Source organism: Amblyomma mixtum, chromosome 4 (genome assembly GCF_055824585.1).
Source record: "Amblyomma mixtum isolate Tamu chromosome 4, ASM5582458v1, whole genome shotgun sequence".
NCBI lineage: Eukaryota > Metazoa > Arthropoda > Arachnida > Ixodida > Ixodidae > Amblyomma > Amblyomma mixtum.
The window spans coordinates 71,714,433-71,727,662 of record NC_143015.1 but is presented as its reverse complement, the minus strand read 5'-3'; the positions used below and the strand labels follow the sequence as shown (position 1 = coordinate 71,727,662).

The window sequence follows — 13,230 nt, the reverse complement described above, 5'->3', positions numbered from 1 at the left end:
CCCTGATAGTTCATTGTCATTATACCGACTGCAATTCAATTCCATTTACTCATTGTTTTGATTCTTTTTCTTGCTTTGTGCTTGCACTTGAAGTTGTCCATGAAAGCAGTTTTGGGAAAGCAGCAGCAATAATTTCTGTGCAAAATGCTGTCGGGCACTTAGAGATGGGTTTCAAACCTGCATCGTTTTAACTGCTGTCCTCCGAAGCTTGTAGCTTGTGTTTTATCGCGCTCACTGATAGGAAATGCAGTATGCACTGTGGGTTGTCTTTCAGCATAAATTACTGCAGTTATGTTCAGTTGTGTGTAGAATTGCTGACATTGCATGAACAGTATATGTTGCTATGTTTACCTAGCTTGCGCATTGATATCTTGCGTTCCTCTTTTAGGTTCTTCATAACTGATGAGGACATTCTGCGACACAGTGTAAAGGAGCGCTATCTTTGCATTCACGCTTTTCTGTTTCTCTCATAACATTGAAAGCTCTTGTGTATGTCTGTTGGTCATCTTGTATTCACTGCAGTCTATTCGTGTAGCATCAACGGTTACCGAACTTCGAGTTAGGGACTGTTTTGTTTTACTCTGAGGCTGTTTGTTCTGAAGAAAACAGTCTCCTCAAGGTTACTCTAGGGCTGCGTGTTCAGGATGAGAAAAGGTGCTATTTTAATGGTTTGCTTAATTTTAGTGTTGGAGATAGGGTTAACTCGAATAGCCCTTTGGGCTGCGTTTATAGGCTGCTGTGATTTGGTTTGCGAAGAATTTGGTCCTCCTCGGATTATTTCTAGCAGCCATTCTCAAAAGTTATATTCCAATGTGCACCATACAGGAGCTTCGTTAGACCGGAGTGCAGTTAGTAGTATCTTAGCCCGTTGAAAATCATAGCTCACTACCACTTACTTGTTCTCAAAAGGCTTTTTTTTTTTGGCTCGACAAACTTCTAAGGTCTGCATCATGAAGCCATTGATGCAGCAAGAATATATGTCAGAGCTGGTGTTGTCAGAACTACCTTTTTTTTTTCACGATATCTTACCATTTCTCTTGGTAATCATGTGTTATCTGCAGCTGAAATGTCACCTCGATGTGTATCGAGGCTTCGAAAGAGGAAAATTTTTTTCCTATATATGTTTACTCACGGTCAGCCTTTCGAATCCAGCATTACTTATGCTGACGTAACTGTTATATAAGATTGCCTTCCTTGTTCACTATCCTTAGGCCACAGCGCCGCCGCGGTGGCTCAGTGGCTATGGTGCTCGGCTGCTGACCCAAAAGACGCGGGTTCGATCCCGGCCGCGGCGGCTAGAATTTCTTTGGAGGAGAAATTCTAGAGGCCCGTGTACTGTGCGATGTCAGTGCACGTTAAAGAACCCCAGGTGGTCGAAATTTCCGGAGCCCTTCACTACGGCGTCTCTCATAGCCTTAGTCGCTTTGGGACGTTAAACCCCGCAAAACCAAACCAAACCTTAGGCCACAGCACTGAGTTGTTACACACGGGTTCTGCTGTTTTACAGAAATTGTCCTGCATTCCGTGACAAACGGGGTCTGCTCTTTTACGGAAATTTCTCCACATTTCACATTGCAGGCCCAATCGCCACACATTTGGAGCATGGTGCACCTCCTGGACAAAATTTGCGTGGTGAAAGCCAGCATGTGAGCTGCCACGTGACAGCTGTTGGTACCATCAAGCAAGAAGACCAGAGAAAAGGCAAGAAGTCGCATGTGTGCGTCCACTGTGGCAAGGGCTTCGTGTCCAGAAGCTTACTCGTCGGGCACCTCCACATCCACACCGGAAACCGTCCATACAGTTGCGACTACTGCAGCAAGAGCTTTGTACGAAAGAACCACCTGGTGGAGCACATCCACGTGCACACAGGCGAGAGGCCATTCCAGTGCCAGCTCTGCCCCATGGCTTTTGCGCATCATGGAAGCCTTGGGAAGCACATGCGGATACACAGGGGTGAAAGACCACACTGGTGTGACTTGTGCCCAAGAGCATTCTTACGCATGCACGACTTAAAGCGCCACAAAAAGGCAAAGCACAAAGGGACTACCGCTACGTGAAGTTCTGGCACCCTTTGCCAGAATATGTTTGCTATCTAACCTGTCCCTTAACTGCCAGCTAGCTAGCTCATAAAATGTTTGCCTAGCTGTCCTGTGCCAGAGGTTACGTATGCAGATTTCCTCGTTATTAATAAGCGCCTGACCTAAAGATACTTATGTTATCTGTTGTTTAGCTACTTTTCTTTCATTCAAAGCACGGGCCGATTACGCTCCTAGATGTGTGAATGAGAATTAAATTATGGCACGTGTTGATGGCATCACTTCCCACTTCAAAAAGGCTTTCATCAGTGATGCTTAAAATTATTATAAATTCAGTGTGTACCACTAGTAGGCGTTTTGGCTTTCCACCAATAAGAGCACTGGGGAATAAAAGGCTGACTTATTGTTCATTGGGCTGGTACGTTTGAAGTGCAATTGTTTTTGTTGCACAGTTTATGAATTCTTCATGCATTAATATCAGTGCAGGTCTCCTCATTTTTTTGCATAGCTCTTGAGCGGAAACCTTCTGTAACATTTTTATGTTGGTGGTGTAGCAGTTTTAGTGTTCATTTTGAAAACAGGCAAAGGAAAGTCCACCTTTGATATGACATGGCATGTTTTGGTTTGCAGCCTATATAAGTTTCTTGACATCTACAAAAAGTGTTGGTAAAGACTTGTCTGCACCTGTTTTTTGGGTTGCAATTTTTTTCTTTGTTATGTGCAAACCACACATCTGTATTTCTTTGTTGTGAGACTTGCCTGCACTGTTTTTTTTTGTTGCCATTTTTTTTTCTTTGTTATGTGTAAACCACGCATAAATATTTCTTTGTTTTGAGATGGTGCCTAAATATTTTCTATGTTTTCTAAGACATTGTTATATGGCTTGGTATGTTTTTGTTTGCAGCCTATAAGAGTTTCTTGGTATCTGCAAAAAGTGTTGGTAAAGACTTGCCTGCAGATTCTGTGTCGCCATTTTTCTTTCTCTGTTATGTGTAAACGACACATGCATATTTCTTTTCTGTGAGATGGTGCATAAATATTTTCTAATAAGACATTGTTGTATGACTTGGCATGCTTTTGTTTTTAGCCTATAAGTGTTTGTCGATACCTGCATAAAGCGTTTGTAAAGACTTGCCTACATCGGTTTGTGTTGCCATCTTTTTCTTTTTCTGTTATGTGTAAAAGACACGTATATATTTCTTTGTTGCGAGATTGGGCCTAAATATTTTCTAAGATGCGTTTGTATAGCTGACCCAGTTTCATATATTGCTTGAATTGTTTTTAAAAAAGCCTTTCCATATTTAGGTCAAATTTTTGTCTGTGATCAGGGTAGTTCGGTTTGTAGCCACTCAGATGAAGGTTAATGTAGTCGCTGTAATTGATTTCAGGTTGTGTCATTGCTGATATGCTTGCGAGAACATTTACCTTAATCCAGTGAGAAATTTAGGAGTGCATTGTGAAGTTTTATTTTTTGCCTGTATCATGTTCCGATATTTTGTCTGTGATAGTAGCTTACAGTCTGTGTTAGGATTTGAAGGCTATGCTATGCTTTGGATAACCTTGTTCACTGAACAACTAAGGTCTCTCTCATTGACCTGTGTTCTTCTAACATTTGCGGATACCTTGATGCCCTCCTTCCTGGAAAAAGGAAAAAATACTGTTGCACATTTAGTTTCAGTTGCATGCAATAGCATTTTGTCGTGCTGCAGCAGCACGACAAAATTTTCTATTGCTCACTGAATTCACTCTGCACCTGCTTTGTTCTTGGACCTTGCACAGATTTAGAGATCAATGGGTGCCATAACTGCCCCACTACACGGCTGAGAAACAAATCACGTTGCCTGGTTGCATTTAGTGAAGACTGTGCCTCTTCTATTGATGATTCAAGTACATAGGTGAAAGGTGGCATTATCAATGGTAGCTTTTTTTTTATATCTTGCCCTCTGGCTTGGTAATTGTGAGCTATCTGCAAGGTAAAGTGTAACTTTCAAGTGCATGGAGACTTCAAAGTGGGAAAATTTGTTTAAAATAGGAGTTATCTTGACCTGTTGAACCCGGCATTACTTATGCCGGCACAACTGTTGTATGAGATGACCTTCCGTGTTGGTCGAAATTTCTGGAGCACTTCACTATGGTGTCCCTCATAGCCTGAGCTGCTTTGGAATGTTAAACCCCAATAAAGCAAACCTTCCATGTTTGCTATCTCTAGACCATAGCACTGAGTGAGCTGTGACGCGGGGTTTGCCGTTTTACGGAAATTGTCCCGCATTCACATTGCAGGTCCGATCACCACACATTTGGAGCATGGTGCACCTACTGGAGAAGATTTTTATGGTGAAAGCCAGCATATGAGCCACCACGTGACAGCTGTTGGTACCATCAAGCAAGAAGACCAGAGAAAAGGCAAAGGCAAGAAGTCGCATGTGTGCGTCCACTGTGGCAAGGGCTTCATGTTCAGAAGCTTACTGGTCAGGCACCTCCACATCCACACCGGAAACCGTCCATACAGTTGCGACTACTGCAGCAAGAGCTTTATACAAAAGACCGACCTGGTAGAGCACATCCATGTGCACACAGGCGAGAGGCCATTCCAGTGCCAGCTCTGCCCCATGGCTTTTGCGCATCATGGAAGCCTCTCGAAGCACATGCAAGTACACAGGGGTGAAAAACCACACCGGTGTGACTTGTGCCCAAAAGCATTCTTATGGATGTACAACTTAAAGCGCCACAAAAAGGCGAAGCACAAAGGGAATACCGCTACGTGAAGTTCTGGCACCCTTTGCCAGAATATGTTGGCTAGCTAACCTGTCCCTTAACTGCCAGCTAGCTAGCTCATAAAATGTTTGGCTACATGTCCTGTGCGAGAGGTTATGTATGCAGATTTCCTCGTTATTAATAAGCGCCTGACCTAAAGATAGTTATCTGTTCTTTAGCTACTTTTCTTTCATTCAAAGCATGGGCCTATTACGCTCCTAGATGTGTGAATGGGAATTAAATTATGGCACGTTTTGACGGCTTCACTTCCCACTTCAAAAAGGCTTTCATCAGTGGTGCTTAAAATTGTTATAAATTCAGTGTGTACCACTGGTAGGAGTTCTTGGTTTGCCACCAATAAGAGCGCTGGGGAATAAAAGGCTGACTTATTGTTCATTGGGCCGGTACATTTGAAGTGCAATTGTTTTTGTTGCACAGTTTATGAATTCTTCGTGGATTAATATCAGTGCAGGTCTCTTCATTTTTTTTGCATAGCACTTGAGCAGAAGCCTTCTCCTGTAACATTTTTATGTTGGTGTTGTAGCAGTTTCAGTGTTCATTTCGAAAAGAGACAAAGGAAAGTCCACCCTTGATATGACATGACATGTTTTGGTTTGCAGCCTATATGAGTTTTTTGATATCCGCAAAAAGTGTTGGTAAAGACTTGCCTGCACCGGTTTTTTGGGTTGCAATTTTTTTCTTTCTCTGTTATGTGTAAAACACACATATATATTTCCTTGTTGTGAGGTGGTACCTAAATATCTTCTATTTTCTAAGACATTGTTATATGGCTTGGCATGTTTTTGTTTGCAGCCTAGAGAGTTTCTTGATATCTGCAAAAAGTGTTGGTAAAGACTTGCCTGCACTGGTTTTTTGTGTTGCCATTTTTTTCTTTGTTATGTGCAAACCACACATCTGTATTTCTTTGTTGTGAGACTTGCCTGCACTAGTTTTTTGTGTTTCCATTTTTTCCTTTCTCTGTTATGTGTAAACCACGCATAAATATTTCTTTGTTGTGAGATGGTGCCTAAATATTTTCTATGTTTTCTAAGACATCGTTATATGGCTTGGTTTGTTTTTGTTTGCAGCCTATAAGAGCTTCTCTATAGCTACAAAAAGTGTTGGTTAAGACTAGCCTATACCGGTTTCTGTGTCACCATTTTTTGTTTCTCTGTTATGCATAAGCGACACATGCATATTTCTATGTTGTGAGATGGTGCCTAAATATTTGCTAACAAGACATTATTGTATGACTTGCCATGTTTTTTTTAGCCTATAAGTGTTTGTCGATACTGCATAAAGCGTTTGTAAAGACTTCCCTACACTGGTTTCTGTGTTGCCATCTTTTTCTTTCTCTGTTATGTGTAAAAGACACATATATATTTCTTTGTTGCGACATTGGGCCTAAATATTTTCTAAGATGCTGTTGTATAGCAGACCCAGTTTCATATATTGCTTGAAGTGTTATTTAAACAAGGCTTTCCATAGGGTTGTTTGGTTTGTGGCCACTCAGATAAAGGTTAATGTAGTCGCTGTAATTGATTTCAGGTTGTGTCATTGCTGATATGCTTGCGAGAACATTTACCTTAATGCAGTGAGAAATTTAGGAGTGTATTGTGAAGTTTTATTTTGTGCCTGTATCATGTTCCGATATTTTGTCTGTGATACTTGCTGTGGTAGTAGCGTACAGTCTGTGTTAGGATTTGAAGGCTGTGCTATGCCTTGGATAACCTTATTCACTGAACAGCTAAGGTCTCTCATTCACCTGCATTTTTCTAAGATTTGCGGATACCTTGATACCCTCTATCCTGGAAAAAAAATATATTATTACATATGTAGTTTCAGCTGTATACAATAGCATTTTCTCATGCTGCTGCAGCGTACAAGGGGTTTGGTTGATTTTCTGGGGGAAAGTTTCTGAGTTTTCATTCTGTATGCTTACACATTGATGTAAGCCATTGTTGTTCCAAATCACATAGGCAGAAACCAGATTCGTCCTCTTGAGATATATTCCAGCATTCACTTCAAGCATGTCAAGTCTCGGAAAAACGTGTGGTCAAGCTCAATGCTGGATTATTTTGAACATGGCTGTTTCTTCAGCGATGAATTTAAGTGGAAAATATGTAGTGCAACTGCTGCCTTAACTTTTGCTAGTAGTGTTAACTCACACTTCCATCGTAATACATAATCTCCAGTTTGCGGTGAGTTAATGTTCCAACGCTAGTAGTATAGAGAGCAAGAATGCACAGGACACATAGGAAGATGTTTGCACAAATGAGGCACTTTAAACTATGTTGATTTTTCTTGCACCCTCAAAGCTTGCCCTTAGTGGGCACAGGGTACTCCTGAAGTATCTACAATGGCAGATCAAAGTGACGAGACCTTTGCCATAAATAAGATGCAGTAAAACTTGTCTTACACGAAAGGTCGTGTGTTCTCAGTCTTTCACTTTAAATTTTACAGTATGGGACAGCCTTCAGTTCAAGGGAACTTGCAGCACAAAATGTGCATGGATTATTGCACGTTTTATTAGCATGTGCAAGCAAGGGTTAAAAGAACCAAAAACTGAGTCAAAGAGAAAGGCATCAACAAACTACCATCCCTTGAGAATTGTGGGAAATGTGCAGTCAGGCGAGTCGAATTCTCCGCCAGGTACAACTGGTTCATCAGGAACTAGATACTGGAACAGTTGGCATACATAAAGGGAGATCAGTAAGACAATGTTGCATAAAAGCGATCGAGAATGCCAGGTGCTCATTCCTTTCATTGGCTACTCAATTTTTACTATAAAAACTTAATTCAGGAAAATGTCTCATCTCGTAGGCTTCTTGGTAATGCCTCAAAATGAGAGAATTTTTACGCATGGAACACTGTTGTGTTTTATGGATTTAGTGAGTGACTGGAAGCAGCTGGTGTGCACACACTGAAAGTGTTGCACTGCATTCCAGCAAGGTTATACAATTCGAATTTTCAGTTTGTTTCTTACTGTATGAGAGCACATTGCCATAATGAAGCGAGAGCTTCTGTTTAAGGAAAAGGAAAAAAGCTGGATTAGATTTTTTAGTAGTAGGCGTTTCGTTGCGAGCTAACTTTCAGCACTGCAAACTCACACGTGATTTCTTTGCTTTTGTGTTGGTGAGCCTGAAGTGTGCGAGCATCACTGAATAGTAGTAGTGTAGTTAGAAGTGTGCTGTGCCCCAGGTCATAACTTATTGCTGTTTGTGTTCTTCAAAGCCACTATTGGCCCTAGCAAACTATCAGTGGCGAGGCGTATGATTCATGTCTCCAAAGGTCACTGTTGTAGTACCAGTGAGAGAAAGCTATTCCATTGCTCTGCCTAGTTTTTAGCGTGGTCACAAGCCCACCCACTTGGCTCGGTATTTGAGAGTTTTTATATCTCTTGAAGTGTTGGTATAACACTGGCACCAGGTTGGAGAAGCCTTTTGTTTCTGAAATGTGATTGGACAGCTCAGCTATAAGATCAATCTCCATGTTCACATGCTCATAGCCACAGGGCCATGCGTGCCGTGACTGGGTGGTTGGGCTCCTTGCTTCATCAAAGATATTATTCCATCGGACTCATTAGTGTGCTGGAAGATGCCACTGTTGTACTGACTATCCTGTATACAGTACACGCTTGGGTGAGGTTCCAACCACACTATTTTGAAAAATATAAATGTTTAATGATGTGCACAAGCATTTATAGACGTTTTCACTGTATAAAAGTCCCAATTAGCATTCCTAGGCAAAAGGTTCGAGCAGCTCCACTGAATTCACTCTGCACCTGCTTTGTTATTGGACCTTGCACAGATTTAGAGATCAATGGGTGCCATAACTGCTCCACTACACTGCTGAGAAACAAATCACGTTGCCTGGTTGCATTTAGTGAAGACTGTGCCTCTTTTATTGATGATTCAAGTACATAGGTGAAAGGTGGCATTATCAATGGTAGCTTTTTTTTTATATCTTGCCCTCTGTCTTGGTAATTGTGAGCTATCTGCAAGGTGAAGTGTAACTTTCAAGTGTATGGAGACTTCAAAGTGGGAAAATTTGTTTAAAATAGGAGTTATCTTGACCTGTTGAACCCGGCATTACTTGTGCCGGCACAACTGTTGTATAAGATGACCTTCCGTGTGGGTCAAAATTTCCAGAGCACTTCACTATGGCGTCCCTCATAGCCTGAGTCGTTTTGGAATGTTAAACCCCAATAAAGCAAACCTTCCATGTTTGCTATCTCTAGACTGAGTGAGCTGTGATGCGGGGTTTGCCGTTTTACGGAAATTGTCCCGCATTCACATTGCAGGTCCGATCACCACACATTTGGAGCATGGTGCACCTCCTGGGCAAAATCTGTATGGTGAAAGCCAGCATGTGAGCTGCCACGTGACAGCTGTTGGTACCATAAAGCAAGAAGACCAGAGAAAAGGCAAAGGCAAGAAGTCGCATGTGTGCGTCCACTGTGGCAGGGGCTTCATGTTCAGAAGCTTACTGGTCAGGCACCTCCACATCCACACCGGAAACCGTCCATACAGTTGCGACTACTGCAGCAAGAGCTTTATACAAAAGACCGACCTGGTAGAGCACATCCATGTGCACACAGGCGAGAGGCCATTCCAGTGCCAGCTCTGCCCCATGGCTTTTGCGCATCATGGAAGCCTTGGGAAGCACATGCAAGTACACAGGGGTGAAAAACCACACCGGTGTGACTTGTGCCCAAAAGCATTCTTATGGATGTACAACTTAAAGCGCCACAAAAAGGCAAAGCACAAAGGGTATACCGCTACATGAAGCTCTGGTACCGGTTGCCAGCACGTATTTGCTGGCCAGCCTGTCCTCAACTGCCAGGTAGGAGTGTGCTACCTAGTTTTTATTTCTGGTTTTGCTGGCTGGCCTGTGTCAGGGGCTGCATATACAGGATTCCTTGCTGGTATTAACAAGTTCCTTACTTCAACGACTTTTACATGTTATGAAGGCATAGGTGCTCGTTAGGTATTATATACTTTTCATACAAAGCACAGGCCGTTAAGCTCCTAAACTTGTGGATGCGAATTAAGTTATGGCACCTGTAGATGGCATCCCTTACCATTGCAGAGAGGCTTTCACCTTGAAGGGGCCCTGAAACACCTTCTAACAAGAGCACATAGATTCGCTCAAAGTCGCAAGTGCAGAGGAGCGTCTTCTGGTGCCTCAATTATTTCCTAGGATATCATCGAGCTTGTATGACAGCATCTCTACTGGAGTAATGTCAGCTTGTTTTCAAGTCTTATTCTTCCCATGTTGATGTACGCAAGGCATAGTACTGCCCTTCTGTGCTCGTGTTTCAACATTGAGGAGCTGTTGGTTAGTGAAGGTTTAGTTTTGTTGCTGAAAGCATTATCGGAACGCAGCTCTATTTTTTTTCGCAGGGAAATGAGGGAAGTCAAGGAGAACAAGCTTCCAAAGGAGGAATCTATCCGCACAACGGTTGCTAGCCTTCAAATATCTTTAGTGCTTGATGTTGATTGCCGCCATCATTGCTTTTCGAGTGATCTCAATGCTTGATGTGCCAGCACACAAAATGCAGTGCATTGGAACTCGTCCTCTTGTGCCATCAGCCATGCCAGCTTTCTGAAGCATGAGCTATGGTTATTGTGAAAGCTCCCTTGTCTCCAGTTCTTTGCAAGTTTACAGAAAACGGCATGTTTGTGCAGCAAACTTTGCGATCATTTGCCAGAGCAAAATGTGAGTTGGTGTCAGTTCCCTCGTAGAAGTACGATTGTTTGGGCTAGTGGATAATTTACAGGAGGTTCCATAGTGCTCGTGTCTTGTCCCTTCTTTGTTTTGCACTAAGGAACCTCACATCACTTCCCTCCTTCGTCATGGCACCACTGACTTTCAGTTCCCTTATTTATTTGTGTCGATACAGAGAACGATGTAATTACAATGATGGTGTTCATCTCCCACAGGAATGTACCTCTTTTATCTCTACGCTAGAGCTCGGCTCTAGTAAAGGCACCAGACATGCAATCTCAAGCTTACAGGCGGTGTGGCAGGTCATAGCTCCTGAAATTTTTCGGACGAAGTCACAAAACTACCCATTAGAAAGCATGTGATGGGACCTTTTTGAGCAGTGTACGCTGACTTCTCGTACTTTTGAATGCGGCTTGGCCCTTTGTGTAGCGCTGCCTCTATTATGTTCTGGTATTACACTCAGCATATAGAACACAAATGTGCGGGGTACGAGGCATTAAATGCATCCTTCGTTAAAAGTGCATCTCTGCAATCAGTAGGAGCAGGGAATTAGTACCTGTGCTTTCACTGCATCATCATCTTTGACATTTCTGATATACCTCCTTGTGTTTTTTCTAATGTGCTGCCCTGATAGTTCATTGTCATTATAACAACTGCAATTCAAATCCATTTACTCATTGTTTTGATATGTTTTGATTCGTTTTCTTGCTTTATACTTGCACTTGAAGGTTGCTCATGAAAGCGGTTTCGGGAAAGCTATAGCAATAATTTTTTGAAAAATGCTGATGTGTACATGGAGACGGATTTCAAACCTGTATCGTTTTAATTGGTGTCCTCCGAAGCTTGTAGCTTGTGTTCTATCACACTCACTGGTAGGAAATGCAACGTGCAGTGTGGATTGCCTTTCGGCATAAATTACTGAAGTCTTATGTTGAGTTGCATGACTGACATTGCATGAACTATATGTCACAGTGCGTAACTAGTTTTCACACTGGTATCTTCTGTTCCTCGTTTGGGTTCCTTTTTGGAACCCAAAAGGGAGAGTAGGGCTAACACAAAAAGCCACATAGCATAGTGGGCGAGTTGGTATTGCATCTTTAAGGAACGAAACAGCGCAACTAAAACGAAGGACCAAGAAAAAGAGAGACACAAACAAAAAGCCATTTGGGCTATATTTATAGGCTTCGGTGGTTTGCATTGCGAAAACTGTGGTCTTCCTGCATTTTTTTCTAGCAGGTATTTTCCAAACGTTATATTCCAATGTGCACCATAGAGGAGCTTCACTAGACGAGAACGCAGTTAATAATGCCACAGCCCATTCAAAAGCATAACTCGCTACCACTCATTCATTCTCAAAAGGTATATAGGTTATGTCACTATTACCTTTTTGGCCATACCCTAGCATTTCTCTCGGTAGTTGTGTCATCGACAAGCTGTAATGTCACTTTTAATAATGATGTTCTATTTCTGATCAACCTTTTGAATGTGACATTATTTATGCTGGCATAATTGTTATGTAAGCTTGCCTTCCTTGTTCACTGTCTTTAGGGCATAACACCGAGTGAGCCGTTACACATGGGGTCCTCCGTTTTACGGAAATTGCTCCGCATTTCACATTGCAGGCCTGGTCGCCACACATTACGAGCATGGGGCGCCTCCTGGACAATATTTTGGTGATGGAAGCCATCATACGAGTCGCCACGTGACAACTGTTGGTACCATCGAGGAAAAAGACCACAGTGAAGGTACAGGCAAGAAACCACACGTATCCATTCACTGTGACAAGGGCTTCATGAGGAGAAGCCTACTGAACAGGTATCACCACAGCCACTCCAGGAGCCGTGTGTACCATTGTGACTACTGCAACAAGACCTTTGTACGAAAGAGCTACCTGATGGAGCACACCACCGTGCACACCGGCGAGAGGCCGTTCCAGTGCCAGCTTTGCCCCATGACTTTTACGCGACATGGAAACCTTGCCAGGCATGTGCATCTACACAAGGGTGGAAAACCATTCCAGTGTGACTTGTGCCCAAAAGCATTTGTGCTCAAGCAAGGTTTAAAACGCCACAAAGAGCGGAAGCATAAAGAGAATGCCACTACATGAAGTGATGGTATCCTTTGCCAAAATGTGTTTGCTAGCTAACCTGTCCTTAACTGCTAACTGGCAGCATGCTAGCTAGGAAGAATGGGAATAAAATGTGGAAGAATGTGCGCATATATGTGGAAGGTACTCTAGTGCTTTGCTGTTCTTTAGGCACTTTTTTTTTGTATGGAAAGCACAATCCTACCAAGCTTCTAAATGTATGAATGGGAATAAATTGGCACATGTAGATGGCATCACTTGCCACTTCTGCAAGGCTTTCAACAGTGATGCTTAAAATCATTATAATCAGTGTGTGTCACTAGTAGCGGTTCGGGTGTCCACTGATATGCGTGCTATAGTTATTGTGCCATTTCCGTTACTCAAAACCAACTTTTATTTTTTCATTTTGTGTCACTAGTAGAAGTTCTTGGCTTCCCACCAACAACAGCACTGGGGGAATAAAAGGCAGACTTACTGTTCATTGAGTCGGTACATTCAAAATGCGCTTGTTTTTGCCGCATGGTTTATGAATTCATGGGTTAGTGTAACTGCAGCTGTCTCCGATTTCTTGAATAGCACCCAAGCAAGAACCTGGCCCTGGAACATTTCCGTGTTGATGTTGCA

The 13,230-nt window shown here is 42.5% G+C and overlaps 1 protein-coding gene across 3 annotated transcripts; it reads left to right on the top strand.

Annotated features, from left to right (window-relative positions):
* The first annotated feature begins 1,465 nt into the window (after positions 1 to 1,465).
* Positions 1,466 to 12,740, top strand: LOC149346958 (uncharacterized). 3 transcript variants are annotated; one of them, XR_016292483.1, is made up of 3 exons: positions 1,467 to 1,969; positions 4,317 to 9,635; positions 12,143 to 12,740. XR_016292483.1 is itself a non-coding variant. In XM_089586769.1 (2 exons), exons 1-2 carry the CDS (start codon positions 9,518 to 9,520, stop codon positions 12,625 to 12,627), a joined length of 603 nt encoding a protein of 200 aa, XP_089442895.1. In that variant the 5' UTR covers positions 1,466 to 9,517; the 3' UTR covers positions 12,628 to 12,740. The 3 variants fall into 3 exon arrangements, 1 of the variants encoding a protein (XP_089442895.1); XR_016292482.1 differs by having other exon boundaries at positions 4,317 to 10,253; XM_089586769.1 differs by having other exon boundaries at positions 1,466 to 9,635.
* The last annotated feature ends 490 nt before the right edge of the window (positions 12,741 to 13,230 follow it).